We start from the raw sequence: 12,398 nt of genomic DNA on the forward strand, positions 1-12,398 counted from the left end.
ACATCTTGCAAGGAGGCTTTTGCCAGCATCAGGTCAGACCAAGCCAGGTAAGCAGCCCCCGCCAGGGGCTGGCTGGGATGCTGTGATACCAGCCTCTTATGGAACAAAGCTGAGGCATTAGGCCCAGAGCCAGCTCACCTCTCAGCAGCTGCTTGATGTCCTTGCTGGCGTGAGAGGTGGTGAACTGGTTCACGATGTCCAGGGCCGTCTGGTTGTAGGTGTTGCGGATGTTCACGTCCACACCACCCTGCCATGAGAAATCCAGCGAGAGGCCCCCTTAGCACCAGGGTCGGGGGCTCTCGTCTTGTGCAGCACCTCAGATTGAAGCTGCCCCAGCACTGAACTGCTAGAACTGCAGCTGTGAGACCAGGTGGGACCTCCTGTGCCCAGAGACCTCCCAAGGGCAAAGAAGGAGCCCAGCTCTTAGAAACCCTGGGAAGAAGAGTGCCTTGCTCCTCCAGCTGCTTCAGGCCATGGGGGACCAATGTGGAGTGGGAATGGGGCTGGGTAAGGAGCAAGCCCCAGAGTGCCGCTAGTTGGGGAGGCTCACGCTTGCTACGCTGGCTTTGTTGTAGCCCCTGCAGCTGGGTCCTAGGCTGCCTCTTGCCTTGCCCACCGCAGAACCAAGCCAGAGCTACATCTGCCCTCTGCCATCAGCCCCCACGACAAACTCTCTCCATCTCCAGCCACTCTCTCCCCTTCCTCTCAGCAACAGCCCTCCAGCTCACTTCCAGCAGCAGGCGCACCACCTCCGTCTTCCCGTACAGTGCCGCCTCATGCAGAGCTGTTCCTGTCTTGGTCTGCTTGTTGATCTCGATCCCAGCTTTCAGTAGCTGCCTGTGGGAGGGGAGGAAAGAATCAACCACCATGGTGCAGAAGTGGGAGGGCACCAGGAGCTGGGATGACAGCGTGGGCACAGGGGCAGGGCACCTGGGGCCAGGGTACGGGGGCTGGTACAGCAGAGCTTGGGCTCAATAAGTTCTGGATCAAAGCTATGGTCTTGGGTCATCAGAGACCAAAGCTGAACATGCTGATTCTTGCTGTGGGGTGCAGGGGCTGGAGAGCGCCAGGCTGATAGTGGAAAGAGGACTGGAGAGTTTGGGGCAGAAGGAAGGGGCAGAGGAGCAATGGGAACTGCCCTCCAAGGTGAGGACTGGGACAAGCAGGGGGGAGCTGGTGGGGACCCTCTAGGGAGCAGGGAGGGAGGAGAGACATTTGGGCACTGTGCTCTGGCACTGCCAAGGGCCCAGGTGGGTGAGGAAGGGACGGGAACTGGCTGCTCCTGGAGCCCCGGCTGTTACCTGATGATCTCCTTGTGCCCGTTCTTGGCTGCTAGGTGCAGAGGGGTGGTGTAGTTGGGGTCGCTTGAGTCTTTTGACTGTCCCTCCAGGAGCGCAACACACATGTGACTGTTCAGCAGCAACTGGGCCACCTAGGGTGGGAGGAGATGGCTGAGCAACTGAGGGCCTGAGGAAGGAGGGGTGTGAACATCATGTTCCCTGCCACTGCCCCCAGGCAGGCGGCTCACGGGGCATCAGAAGGGACGAGGCGGCCACCCCTCCACGCAGGCTGTCCTGACCTGCCCCTCCCTTGCCCCAGGCCCACACACATCCTCAGCAGCAGGGGCCAGAGAAGGGCAAAGCTTGGCTACCGCCCCAGCCACCGTCAGGGGCCTGACTGTTGGTGCCCTGGAGTGGTAGCTGGGAAGGTCACAGCAGACAGGAATAGCTGCTCCCACAAGGCCCCCATTCAGACAGTGCCCAAGGCCCTGGCATGTGCCACCCTGGCCTGCATGACACACAGAGAAGCGGGGGTGTCATGGGGCAGCCCCAGGGCTGGGCTGGTTTATTTGTGCTGCACTATTTATAGCTTTTCCTGCTCAGAAATAGAAAGATGGCTCCATCCAAACCAGAAGGGCACGTGGGACAGTCTGTGGCAGTTCCATTGCTGGCTGGATGGCACTGCCCAGCCCAGGTGCGTGGTTTCAATCTCGCTAGGCTCCTAGGATCACAGTGGGGCCCTTGCACCTGCCCCAGGAATCCTTCAAGCCCTGACAGACTGGAAGCTGAGGCTTGCAACCCTAGCCGTGCCCCTCAGTGCCTGCGGGGATCAGGGAGGCTCAGCCTGTCTGGGAACCACCTGCAGTGGGAGTGTGGACCGGGGTAGGGCTGGGGGTCCAGATGTCTGGGTTCCACCCCAGGACCAACTGGCAGCCCCCACTCAGGCAAGGTGCTCCCTGATTGCAAATCCATTAATGACTGATTGCGGACCAAGCCCCGTCAGTGTGGTGGAGGGTGGCTGTGCCCTTACCTTCAGCCGACCGAACTCGCAGGCCAGGTCCAGGGGGGTTTTCTTAGCTTTGTTGATGAGGCAGGGGTTGGACTGGTGCTGCAGCAGCATCTCCGACTGCGGGAGAGTGACAGGGCCCCGTGAGGAAGTGAGGCAGGCTGGCCACGCGCCTTGTCCCTCCCTCCAACCTTCCCGCTGGGGACAGCCCTGCTGGGACAGCAGCCTGCCCAGGATGTGATCTGTGCTGGGGAGCACACAGCAGGCCAGCTCCCTCCATCTGGCATTTCATAGATTTCCAGGGCCTTCACGGAACCACTTGGCCGCTCCATGGCAAACCACCTCCCGCGTTTCACCAGGCAGGGGTGCCCTGACAGGTAATGGCATGAGGGCTCCCACAAGGCACCAGCTGGCAAGTGGCTCCTGGCCTTCCCTGTCACAAGCCCAGGGAGGAGCTGGGTCTGGGTGGAGACCACCGGACATTAGGATCTGCAGTGGTGCTGTCACACGTGGCCCATGGAGGGCAGGTAGGTGCTGCTGAGGGCACCTGGCTCCTGCAACTCCCATCCCCTCCCTCCAGCCCCATGCCCACTCACTCACCACCTCGTAGTGCCCATACTGCGCAGAGAGGTGCAGCGGGATCTGCCCGTCCAGTGATGCCATGTTGACCGTGGCTGATGCCCGCAGCAGCATACGGACTGGCTCCACCCTGCCCTGCCAGGCAGCATAGTGCAGTGGGCGCATCCCTGATGGGAAACCACACCAGGAGTGGGCTGAGGCAGGCTGGCTCTTGGCCTGACACCTGCACTGGCACTGGGGGAGCCCCCAGGCAGGGGGCAAGACCTCAAACCTGGAGGGCTCAGATCCAGCTGGGGGCTGCCAAGGAGATGGTACCACATGGACCCACCTCAGCCCCCAGATCAGCGCCACACTGGAGAGCAGCAGTCAAACAAGCTGCTTCATCCTAGCCTGAAAGTAGCTTGCAAGGTGAGGGGTTGGAGTGTTTCTACAGCTGTTGTGCTCCAATGGGGCACAGCACAGCCTGTAGGGGGTCATCTGCTATAGGGGGAGCAGATACCCTCTGAGGTTGGGAGAGAAGGGCACTTTCAAATTCCTGCCTGATCTTGGTCCCCAGAAGGGATAGGGGAGTGGTGGGAAAGGGTTGTTCTTGTCATTGAGGCAGCAGCAGGCAGGGAGGCCTTTCTCCTTCCTTGGGTTGCTGTGGCTGGGGTGGTCTCTCCCCTCACTGGAGTGGGGCGAGGAGCAGCAGTGCCAAGGACTTGGGTCTGATACAAGCCACTTGCTTACCGTTGCTGTCCTTGATGTCAACAGTGGCCTGTGCCTCCAGCAGCAGGGAGATGAGCTCCAGGCTCCCGCCCAGAGCCGCATGGTGCAAGGCGGAGAACCTGTGGACAGCCACAAGACAAGGGTGTCAGGAGCGGCAAGCTCCCTGGGTCCGTCTCCTCCCAGAGCCCAGTCCCACCTGCGGGCAGAGGTTGCCATTTCTCTCCTCTGCAAACCAGAAGGTCTCCTGAGCTGGGTGTCCATCACCCCTGCATTTTCCCGGCCCAGATCCGGCTGCTGTGGCTGAGGCCGTCCCCAGGATCTCCCCATTATCAATCAAATTAAACACCATGACCGCTCACTGGAGGGAAGTTCTGCCAAGGAGGAGTTTGGTGCAATGTTGCTGTGACCGTGTTCCCCCAACACACACCTTGCACGCAGAGGCCCAGCCACCTGAAACATGAAGGACCAGCTCTCCTCCAAAAATGAGGGCTAAGACCCGACACAACAGCTGTGTGCTTCACGGCACTGTCCAGGCTTTTCTCTTCTACAGCACCACTACCCCATCTGACCCTGGCCAGGCAGGGCCCAGAGCACGAAGCAGTTGGGAGGGGGCACCTCTTCTCTGAAAGCCCCTTGTGCCTTCAGCCAAATGCCTTTGAGTTCGAGGAGATGGACCTGATCTTTCAAGCAAGCTATACCCCACTCCTCCCCGTCCAGAGAGCTCCTGCAGGACAGGCCAATTCAGAGAGCACCACCTGTGTGCCCTCCTTCCCACATCCAGCCCCCCCAGCCAACTCTGTTCTCGGTGCTGGCCTGCCTGATGCGCTAAATTCCTCCGGGCTCCCCAGTCCAGCACGTGCCAGCTTCCAAGCCCAGCTCTGAAGACACCTGTGCCAGAGCCCCTGTTGTGCTTGCTGGCTCCAGCGAGCTCCAGTGCTGAGCCTTGAGTCGGCATGGTTCCCTATGCCTCAGTTTCCCTGTCAGCAGAAGGCGGATGCAGCCACCTAACCCATGCCTGGCACTGCATGGGCTCCTTGAGGTTGGCCAAGGGCCTTGTGATGAACCAGTGCTGCACCGGAGAGGTGCCAGAGATTCCTGTTAGCGTGGGAGCACTCCACACTCACAGATTTCATAGACATTAGGGCTGGAAGGGACCTTGAAGATCATCAAGCGCAGCGCCCTGCCCCAGGGGCGGGTAGTCAGCCAGGGTCAAAGGATCCCAGCAAGATAAGCATCCAAGCATTTCTTGAATGAGTCCAGAGTAGGTGCCTGCACCACTTCTGGAGGGAGTCTATTCCAGGCTTTGGGGGCTCGGACAGTAAAGACATTTTTCCTTACGTCCAGCCTAAAATGGTCTTGGAGGCGTTTATGACCATTGGCCCTTGCTATCCCTTGGGGCACTCTGGTGTACAGACGTTCCCCCAGATCCTGATGGACTTCTAGGCAGCCACCAGGTCCGCCCTGAGCCTGCGCTTTTCCAGGCTGAAGAGTCCCATGGCTCTCAGCTTCTCATCATAGGGCCTGTTTTCTCTCCTCTCTGGGCAGTGGCAGCCAAGGCAGGTTTTCAGCCAGTTTTCCAGGCCATTCCTGGGCCTGTCCCCACCCCCTGCCAGCTGTACCCCCCTCGCCTGCTCCGACCGTCACAGTCTCGGTGCCAGCGTGACGACTCTCCCCCTGTCAGAAGCCCACGGCAGTGTGTGTGAGGCCAGCGAGAATGAATGAGCCCTGTGTTCCCGGGCTGTGAAAGAGGCTTGTTTGTCTAGAGCACTCCCTCCTTCCCGCCGCTCCCCCTGCTCCGGGCAGCTTCATTCATGCATAGGGCTGCGTCTGACCAAAGGAGGCGCAGAGCTGACGGGAACCAGCATGGGAACTCAGCGCTCGGAGGCAAGCCTGGCGGGAAAAGAGCGCCTTGAATGCTCCAAGATCCTGAGCTTGCCGGGCCCGGGGCTCCACAGGAGCGTGTGTGAAACCCAACCTGCAGCAAGTAATCTGCCAGCGGGCGATCACTTTGCCGCTGCCTTGTACCAGGAGCAGGAGGGTAGGGCCCCTTCGTATTCTGCAATGCCCCATCTTGGATTGCTGTGTGCGCTCTCGTTACCCGCAGCCACGTCTGAAGGAACGGAGCCAGCCTGGCACCCATGGGCTCGGCCAGGAGGCACTTCTGCTTCGTGCAGGAGGCACAGGCTGCAGCGTGCATCTCGCTTGGGATCAGGACACTGACCTCAGCTGACCTCTGAGCCACGTTTACTGCGTTCAGAGGCCAGGCCGTGCCATACACGGGGAGTGCCGCTACGCGGTGAACGGGCGGATTGCGGTAGGTATGCCCCGACGGCAGCAATGCCTCGCTGGCAACACTTGTGCTTTGTTTCATCAACGAAGGGAACAGCTGCACACCTTGCTGACTACAAAAGGTGAAACCGTCTCCCTTTAGCTCCGCACACGTAGGAAGTAAAGGAAGGCAAAAAGCCAAAACAACTTCATCCCTAGCTAAATAAACACGCTTGCTCACCATATCATTTACAAACCAAATGCAGAGTTAAAACATCATAAATTTCCAACGGCCCCCCCCAGCAGCGCGTGCACACACTATTCCTATTGAGTGCAAAGAAACGTGTGACTCATCACACCACCAGCTCCCTTTTCTCCGACCCAAGAAATACGACTCTTTCATCAGGAATTTAAAAACATAAGCGCCACAAAAGTCCTTCTGAAAACGGGCACGTGCTCATTACACATCTTTACTTCACTGACAAATCGATCAGCTTCAAATGCACGCACGCAGCATTTCGCTACAAACTACCATTACTATCACTTTTAGGAACGCTCTTCCTATTACGTGAATACATGTGCAGTATTCTTCCTACACTATCCATATTCGCTTCCTCTTATCAAAAAGTTCTGCTGTCCAATAAATATACTACCAGTGTTTCCCATTTAACAGTCTCCTAAATGAAAATGCGTATGTCTTGAAATTAAGTAGCAAAATAATACACGCAGAGCACCAGCAAACTATCGGTCAGGGTTAAAGCAGAGATGAAGCATCTTTTGCCCTTGATAACGGGTTTGTTTATGAGATGGGCAGTGTACAACCTGTGGTTCCCTAACCTGTAACAGCCTTGCTTCTAAGCACTTGGATTTATAAGAGATGACTGTTGTTATTTAGCAACCTTCCTGTTTCATGACTGAAGCTTTTCCTGTTTGGGGGTATATGGAGGGTGATGGATGAAGTAGACTATACCATGAATAAAGGGAGGAACGTGAATGGGCCTGGCACAGAATTGATCCTGGGTCTGATGGACTCCTGTGCCCATTCTGTAGGGCTCACTTAAGCAATGGTATTGTGTTCATCTCAGCCTTTGGCAGGCTTTCCAAGGCAGGAAGATAGCTTGAACCAGCTCTAGAATACACTCAGCGGGATCCCAGCCAGACGAACATACTATAACAAGTTCAGTAGCTCTCAAGTTTAGCTGGGGATGTTAGTGGCCCAGATGCATCACCTGCACGTGCCAACGCACCACTGGGAGGGAGCGGAAAGGTCAGAGAAACACTCACCCATCTGTGTCCTGGTAATTCACGTTCAGGCGCTTAGCTGATCCCAGGAGCTCTGTGGAGAGGAGAGAAGAGACTGTCAGTGTAGAGCCCCCAGAGCCACGGCAAGCTGCGTGGTGAACACAGGACGCACCAGAAAACACACGCTACTTGAGCGGATGCAGCATCCGCTGAAACAGCGATTCCCCTTCGCAGCCTTCTGTTCGAGGAGAAACTCCAGGAAATATCAGATCCATGGGAGAACGGACAGCTGGGAGGTAGCAAACACTTCGTACCCACAAAGCTACCGCCCCTGTGTACAAGCACTTCAGACGCATGCTGCTTGTCCAGGACTCCCTGAGATCGCAACTGCCCCTGCACAGATGGATCGATGCTACAACAAGCGCCATCAGACCAAGGAGTGCAGTAAGGCACTGATGACTGACTCAAGACTTGAAGAGGTCGTGCTGGTGGCAGGGGAAACACCGCTCCTTGCCGAGACTCCCCATTGACTCCACTCTGCTTTGGTTTCTACCCTGCCTCCCTTTCTGCCCTGCTCAGGGCTGGCAGGATAGTGCTTAGCTTTCCCCCTCAAGTTACCCCAGCCAGACTCAAGCCCCAGACTCAGATTCGAGCCCTCTGAAGTCCCTTGGTGGCAGCCCCGTACACAACAAAGCTTTGCCTGTGCCCCAGCCTTGCCATACTGACCTCCCAGTGTGCAAACCAGCACCTGACCCATCTCTTTGTCGTCCTCTCCGTCTTTCACTCCAGCTTCTTCTCCGCACACTTCCACATACCCTCTTCCAAAGAGCCCAGCAGACTCTAGCACATCTCACCCACCTTCCTCCTTTCTACCTGCCACCGCAGCCCAACCGCCCCCACCTCCAGCATCTCTCCAGCCCTCAAGCTCCCGTTACATAAGGAGGGAGCAGCAGGATTTGTCCCATGGCCTTTGCCCAACGGGATGGCACTGCTGTTCAGCTCTCCTGTGAGGACGCTCATATTTATAGAGGCTGGTGCTTGACGAGTGCTGAGATGGGACATTTTGCTTCCACCCCTAAGCCCTGTCCACACTCAGTGTGCCAAGGGATGGCCCACGGACCAGATGGTTGGCATTTTTGCTGCTTGGGCAGAGGCTGAGGTCACGGTTGTGAATGTAGGAATTGCATTGTCTCAGCATTCCTTTACCCTAGTGCACCCCCCGCTGTTCCTTGGAGACTGGGATGTGGGGAACCATACAAATGTGGAGACCACCACCCCATCCTCCTAATGTGTGCGCACGCACATACACATGCACACACCAGACTGATCATTTAAGATCCCAACTCCCTCTAGCAATTAATTCAAATTAATTCTTTCCTTCCACAAAGAGGAAGGACATTGTCTTCTCATCTGGGGGCTTGAGAGAAGATTACAATCTCTGGAATTTATTTGCTAAGTAAAAAGGCAAGAAAAAGGGGACAATGTATTTAAAGGTTGGGAGGTGGGGGGTTGGGGACAAAGGATTAATTATTTGTAGTCTCATTTTTACCCCTGACTTCCCTGCAAGCAGATGTCAGACTGAATCACTCTTTGCTCTATACTGCCACTCTGAGGACCTATTTCTCATCCAAGGTGGCTGCATCTTCCAGCCCGTGATGTGTTATGTTTCATTAGGTTTCTTGTTTCATATGGGATGTTTGGCCCCAGAAGAGCCATACTCTTAAGGTGGGATTCAATAACGGAAAAAGCACAGCTGAAATTTTGCTGGGTTAGTTATGGGAGAAAGCACCTTCTCCCTCGCAGCTCTGGTCATCTTCCGCGGCCCTGCCGCCTTGTATTCAAGTTCCTCTCGACTTTCCATCACTAAAGATCTCTCTCTTGCTCTCCCTTCCTCTCCTTGTTTCTCTGCACTGTTTGTATGGGCAATGCCATAAGCATACGCTCTGTAACAGGAAAGGTAGGGGACCCCTACTAAAAGAAGCAAGAGAGTTGAATAAGGGCCAGGCTCCTTTCCTTCTGCCAATACTTAATTAAAAGGAAACTGCAGAATGGTGGTTTTCATTCGAGTCATTATTGTAGTTTAAAATGTTCTGTAAACAGGTTAATTCATGCAAAATGGTCTTTGAGTGGCTGCTTGCAAAGGATGTGCGACTAGTCACCCCAGCACAGAAGAAGCAGGAGAGACCTAGATGGAAGCATAATAATTAGCTCTCCTAGGGACTTTTCATCTTCAAAGTGCTAGACAACCATTAATGTGCAGCTCTGCGCTTCAGAGTGAGTATGTAAGGCCCTCTCCTCTACTCCAGGGACCTACTCCCTTGGGGATGTTCACTAAGAACTGCCAAAGTTAATGACAAAAATATGGTTTTATTTATGCTGGTTCTGATTTATCCTGTTATTTCTGTAGAGCCAGCAGGGCCAAGAGAGGGGGAGTTGAAGTCTATACCTTCTTGTACATCATCAGGAGAATGACTAGGCTCCCATCAGCTGCACCTCGGCAATCCCATGGAGGGCTCTCAGCTTCTGCAAGTACCAGCGGGCATGACATTTGGCTCATGGACCATTTACTGCTGGTAGTGAAGCATGGGAAGGAGCATCCAGCTTGGCACTAAGATGTTAGGCTGTGTTTGCACAACTGCCACTTAGGAAAAAATAAGGTTCCACTTGTAAATTGGCTGCATTGGATCTGAATCACTGTGAGACAATAAACAGAGGCCCTATGGTGCCAGGTTTACAGAGGCCCTGTTGGAGCGGACCAGTGCTTTAGCAGTGCAGAGGAAGCCAGGAAAACAGCAAGTAGCCCTTGGACCATCTTGCACTTCTGGAATGGTTCCTAAAGCAGGCCAGGGAGTGAGAAGGATCTGGGTGGTGTGGAGGAGACATTAGAAAAAAAAATATCACAGAAAACAGGTGATTCTTTCACCAGTTTTACTAGGATCTTAAGTGGCTCAGCCTCAACTTGAAATCTATGCTGACTGGGGCTGCAGAAATGCTGATGCATCAGGTGTTTATGCTGTGTGATTACTTTCTGCCGTAGGACTGTCATTCTCAAACTGTTTTGGGCAGCGTTCCCCCGTTTACTTCTGTTATCCTGCTTGGTACCCCTAGGATGCTGTATTATGGATACAGAAAAAGTAACACTCTTTATCACTCCAACCATGCTGTAACCTCGCCAACAGACATGATAGAGCTGTTCTTCAGTTTTTTCCTTCCTTTCCCTTCACTTGTATTGCCCCTCTCCCTTCTTCCATCCCTCTGTCCCTAGAAGTTTGCCGCATGCATGCTTAAGCACACAGGCCCCAGTTTGAGAAGCGTGCCACTCGGAGGAGCCAGGCAGCAAAGTGACAATTTCTGGTTCTCTTGTTGTTGAGTTTGGGCATGCAGCTCATCTGATACTGTGGGGTGCTTTGCTTTGCACTGGAGTTTTGCGCACAGCTTATGGTCCAAACCTCCAGAGCTAAGATTCCCCACATTGTAGGAACCTGACCCCAATGAGAGCACATTCTCACTCACTCTAGGTGCTAACTGATGCCAGAAGGGGGTTATGGAAGGAAAAACCCAGCCAGAACGGTGGGATCTTTATGCGCCCTACACACGCTAGAATGACTCTTGCTGGAAAGGCTCACAGCGTAGGCGAGCGCTCAGTGGGGTTGTTCATTGCCTTAGAAATGGTAGGAGGTGGTGGCCTAAACAGACTGGGAGGCTGCTCCGGCTGTGAGTGAAGCAGAACAGAGACAAATATGGAGCTGCCATGAAATGAAAGATACAGAGAACACCCAAGAGAAGAAAAATGATGCTCTCTCCCTCAGCCCTAAGCTCTTCATCCAACTCCGCAGAAAAATAGCTTCATCTCAAACTCAGCTGCTTTGAGACATCCATGGAGGCTCACCGACTCTTCTAATGCTACCTTCAATGGGATCCCACGCAAACCTGATGCCAGATCCATGGAGCAGGGCACAGCCCATAAGCAAATGTAACAGTGTTCAACATGATCCTGCACTATGGAAGACACTGCTGCATCTCTCTCTGGTGAAACCACCCGAAAGAGCCTGCAGACCCCACTGGTGTGGAGGGCAGCAGCATCTCCTCCAGCTCAGACAGCCAGACCCATCCCCTGAAATCCTACTCCCAAAGCAGCTCCAAGGAAAAATGGCCAGGAGATGCCTGGTCTGAAAAGCAGAGCTGAGATGACCCGAGCTTCTCTCCCCAACTCCCCTGGGATGCAGCTGTCAACATCTGTAAAGCAGAATTCCTACGTCTTAACTCCCCACACAGAGGAGAATTCCTCCAATTCGTTCCTCATTCCAGAGTTCCTCAAAGCTCCCTCCCTGCTCGAGCACAGCGGTGCACACACATGTGCGCTCACAACAGCGCCAGGGGACCTGGGGCGTGGTGGGGAGGCCAGCGGTGCTGAAACGCAGCTGGGAGAGAGGGACAAAACAAAGAAGTGTTAATAACTTACACTCCTTTAGCACCTTCCCTTCTCTAAAAGCCTCAAGGCACTCCCCAAGCATTAGTGAAGCCAGACTCGCATTTCTCCAGGGAAGTAGGAAAAGAAGATATTTTGGCTGCCTGGATTGGTAAACCGGGGTGCAGAGAGGCAAAGCCACTTGCTTTAGTGATGTGGACAGTCACTGGCAGATCTAGGATCGGTAGACAACCCAGGCAGGCAACCTGACTCTTGTGGTTGTGGGGAGTGACGGAAAAAAGGTGAGGGGAAGAAGCAGCTCGAGCTGAAGAAGCAAAGGAAAGAGAGACAGGAGAGGGATGCATACCAGCGGGTCAGTCAAAGACATTCTGCCTCTTCATTCAGGCCTTATGCCACCTATGGCTCCCTCACGAACAGCTGGTTCAAAGGATGTTCCCAGGAGAGAGGGTCCCTATTTATACGAGTGTGCGATGGGCCGAGATGACATACAGCAGATAGAGAGAGCTGTTTGCCCTTGCCACATCAATCAGCCAGGCTACAGGAGATTTTGTTCCCATTTTCAAAAGATTAGCTCTCCCCTACCCTGGGGATTAGGAGCTCCTGCGACAGACCGCAGTGCTTAGGGGAAGCTAGGGTGCAGACAGACCAGGAAAGAGAGGGGGTGGGGGAAGGATCTCTCACTGCAATCCAAGCCTTCGGCATCCCTGACAATGAACCACCTGGGAACTAAGGCTCCTTGGATTAACCAGGCCAGGAAAGACGGATGACTAGAGCTGTAAGGGGCTCCCTGACTGCATACAACAGCCCTCGGCATCAAACACTACCCCCGCATGCACAGCAGCCTTCTACCCTCCAGCCTCCGTAGGAGCCAGGGGACTAGGTCCTG

General features: G+C 54.7%; 1 protein-coding gene across 1 annotated transcript in view; it reads right to left on the reverse strand.

Annotated features, from left to right (window-relative positions):
* Window positions 1–12,398, reverse strand: part of CASKIN2 (CASK interacting protein 2) — a 50,215-nt gene that overhangs the window by 8,360 nt on the left and 29,457 nt on the right. Inside the window, 7 exon segments of the mRNA XM_014517243.2 lie at window positions 139–247; window positions 729–837; window positions 1,302–1,432; window positions 2,311–2,406; window positions 2,887–3,032; window positions 3,595–3,692; window positions 7,126–7,177. Coding sequence (XP_014372729.2) covers window positions 139–247; window positions 729–837; window positions 1,302–1,432; window positions 2,311–2,406; window positions 2,887–3,032; window positions 3,595–3,692; window positions 7,126–7,177 — 741 coding nt within the window.

The sequence above is a fragment of the Alligator sinensis genome, unplaced genomic scaffold, assembly GCF_000455745.1.
Source record: "Alligator sinensis unplaced genomic scaffold, ASM45574v1 scaffold400_1, whole genome shotgun sequence".
NCBI lineage: Eukaryota > Metazoa > Chordata > Crocodylia > Alligatoridae > Alligator > Alligator sinensis.